This window comes from Cariama cristata, unplaced genomic scaffold, assembly GCF_000690535.1.
Source record: "Cariama cristata isolate BGI_N322 unplaced genomic scaffold, ASM69053v1 scaffold12181, whole genome shotgun sequence".
NCBI classification, from domain to species: Eukaryota; Metazoa; Chordata; class Aves; order Cariamiformes; family Cariamidae; genus Cariama; species Cariama cristata.
Window position 1 is genome coordinate 16,862 of NW_009599860.1, and position 3,511 is coordinate 20,372.

General features: G+C 42.6%; 1 protein-coding gene across 1 annotated transcript; it reads right to left on the bottom strand.

Annotated features, from left to right (window-relative positions):
* Positions 1–202: 202 nt before the first annotated feature.
* On the bottom strand, positions 203–787 carry ARL14 (ADP-ribosylation factor-like 14). The gene has a single exon (XM_009709830.1). It carries the CDS (start codon positions 785–787, stop codon positions 203–205), a length of 585 nt encoding a protein of 194 aa, XP_009708132.1.
* Between the last annotated feature and the right edge of the window lie 2,724 nt (positions 788–3,511).

The window sequence follows — 3,511 nt, forward strand, 5'->3', positions numbered from 1 at the left end:
AATAACTCCAAGTATACTATCACTAATAAAGTGCTGCAGCACAGTATCTCAGAAGCATCTGCAGGTATAACAGTATAATTTAATATTGTTGAAGTTCTTTATAAATATTTACTTCTAAGAGTTCTCCAGAAGCCAGTATTTTCAGATTGAGTCTGTCCAACAAAATATGTTAACGTTCACCAGAATTTGATGATAGAATTTCCTAAGGTGTTTCGATTTCCTTAAAGATTGTAGAAGTCTCCTTTGATCTGCTGTGGTGTTTTGCAAATGTGGTTAGTCTTTGGAGAGCTTCTGGCAAACCTTCTCCTGTGATAGCACAACAGGGTTGTACATACCAATTTCTGTCACTGCAGTATTTCTTCATGTTGAGTCTCCTGGTTATTTCCTCAGCGTTCAAAGCGCCAGGCAAATCCTGCTTGTTTGCTAGCACGATGACTGGTACATTTTTGATAAATTCATTCTTTAAAATGATTTCAAATTCTTTCTTTGATTCTTCCAGACGTCGCTTATCAGAGCTGTCCACAACATACAGCAGTCCATCTGCGTTTTCCAGGAAATTGCCCCAAACCTGCCTCATTTTCTGTTGTCCTCCAACATCCCAAAACGTCAATGTAAAAGCCTTCCCGGTTTCAATCATATCAACATTAAAGCCAATTGTTGGAATTGTTAGAAAAGCATCGTCGTACTTGAACTTGTACAACAGTGTAGATTTTCCCGCATAATCCAGTCCTAACATCAGTATATTAGCTTGCTTGACTTTGGAGTGTTTGGTGCTCTGGAGGCCCATTTGTGCCGTGGCGTTCTCTAGTAAGCCTTTAAAGCTGGAATTCTGTCTTCTGTGAAGCCAGTTTTTTGTCAGTAAGATGTCTGTCTGTCTTCCTCCGTGAGATGAAGCACAAAGAGTAAGGAAGAGGAAGGGAAGAAGCAGCTTTGCGCTATGAGAAGTAAGTAAAAGCTCTGTACAAACACACGCTGGTTTTTATCAACTTGATAATAGGCAAACAGTATTTATGAAGGTGCACTGTTCGGAGCCAAGCCTGTGGGTGGAACAACTATGAGTAACATACCAATTGGTCACGAGCACAAAGGTTACAGGCTTTGAACGTGTTTGAACAGTGAACCACACTTACACGACCATTTAAGAACTCTTTATATTGTCAAATTGTGTGTACCAAACCAGCAGCAGCCTTGTTATACTCCCTAATCCTGTGGTCCAGGGAACCGCTAGCTGTGCCCTGTTTCAGCGTGTGCCCAGAGATAAATCCCTTTGTGACTGCATTCGCATCTGTTTTGGAAAAAGAAACAAAACATAAACACGGCCAGCGAGGAGGGGAAATCTTAAGGTTTGTCCGTACTTACCAACCCACAAAAGGACAAGGTCCCTGATTTATCAGTGCACCTCATCTCCCAGCAACAAATTAATCTCAAGTGGTTTCTAACATGAGTCCACCTGGGCACCTGGCCTCAGTCAAACCAGAGGAGAACTCCGCTTACAAATGTGCCTCGGCCTCCCTCAGTTCCTCCTCCTGCCCGCTCAGCCATGAAGTTGTCTGCTTTAGTACACCCTCGGAGTTGTCAACTCACTGAATTATGTTTGTATGAACAACTTTACCTGCACTCTGCATGGTGGAGACTAAATACAGATCTTACGCTCTGGTCATTACTAAGATTCGGCTGCCTGAAATTAAAAATTTCTCTTAGCTTCATTACGCTCTATTCTGTTGTTGCCCACTTGCCTACGACGAAAATTTCTTTCAGGAAAGGAACAAGAAGGGGGGAAGTCACTGAGTCTTGATCAAAAGATCGTTTTTTTCACCAGCATTCTAAACAGCAGAATAAAAAAAGAGGAGATGATAGAAAATTTAGTCTAATACTATTTAATTCATATTGAGTCTCCATTTTTTTGACGGTTAGTAGACCTACGTTGGGCTGGTCCGAGGCATACCGAGCACTGCAATACTTACTTGCCCTTATACCCAGATGCACTAGGACTCGTTATGACCATTTGTCTTTGCTTCAGAAAGTACATAATCAGCAAAAAGATGTAAAGGTCTTCAGGCCAAATGAGCTGCTGACTGATAGGGTAATCATTTGGATAATTACGACATTGGTTGCTCAGATATTACACGTTGCATAAAATAAACCTCAGTCTTGACAGACAAGTTATAATCTGGTTTCTCTTGAAGCAGAAAGGGTTATACTGGAACTAATTGGGGACAACAAAAGATGACAGTGACATACTCACTGTTGTACCTTTTTCCTGTTTAATAACATGTATAGATTATGTGCAGGACTTTTTTCAGGAGCAGGTCATCATGTATTAAACCAGGGAAGAAAGTGTTTGCACTTCTTTATAAATAATGTATATGAATGGATTGAAAGACGGGGGAGACAGGAAACTATGCAAAACACATCGTTAACGCAGTCAAATGAATCACGATTCCCTGCAAAATAGCATCCCATCGCCTCGAAATACGGTTATCTTGATCAAGGGCAAACCGCCCTTCTGTGCGAGCTGTGACAGAGCGTATAGCATCCCATCGCCTCGAAATACAGTTATCTTGATCAAGGGCAAACCCGCCCTTCTGTGCGAGCTGTGACAGAGCGGATGGATGGTCTGTGTCCCTGCGTAGTGCCGTGATGTAGAGATTACTCACAGTTCTCTGCTCTGTACGTTTGCTCCAACTGCCTTCGATATTGATGGTCTCAACTGTTATTTCATTACATCAGACTATCACTTTAACGAAGTGATTAAACAACATCTGACTTTTTATGAGCTAATTAAATTTATCTCCAGGACAGAACAGCTAGGTTCTGAAGACGCCGTGGTTTTAGTTTTTAACTGTACCTGACTCAAATGTGAGTTTGGTTCAGAGCAAGATTTGATAACGCAGAGCCGCTTGCAGTGATGATTGCCTGCGTTACTTTGGAATTTATATACCAGCACGAGATTAAAACAGAGCCGTGGTCAGCTGCACAAGGTACGGCGCGATGCAGCCTTCCGCTTGCGGGTTCTACATCTACATTGGCACCAAAAGGCGAGGATTTGAAAGAGCGGGAAATCCACCTTTGATTTGTCCACAGGTGTATTTGCTTTGCTGGAGTGAGGCGATCTTGATCTGTAGGGTTTCCCTATATGTTCAGTTTAAAAAACCCTGAGTAATAAACCAGAACTGGGACAGCTGATTTACCGTCAATTAAGCTGAGCTCAAACTTTGCACAATAAACCTTTCGTAAACTATGTAGGTTCCCAAGCTGTCCAAGCAGGATAGCCCACTACAGCTGCATGCTTTTGAACGTTACAAAATGTAATTAATGCAGTAATTTCGTGAGGCTCGGGGGTGAATCCTCACCACGATCGATTCTAGTAGCTGAAGCAAGAGAGCAAGTCCAATTTGAAAACGCCTGGCTCTTCTTCGCTGGAACCCACAAATCCCGCACCTCACTGCGCTGTGATTTTTAAAAGAAGGAACCAGCCGGCGGCCCGGAGGGCTGCCAGGAACAAACCCCG

What these genes read in the sequence shown, in the direction of transcription:
- ARL14 (XM_009709830.1), bottom strand. Translation starts at nt 787, where the DNA reads ATGGGCCTCCAGAGCACCAAACACTCCAAAGTCAAGCAAGCTAATATA.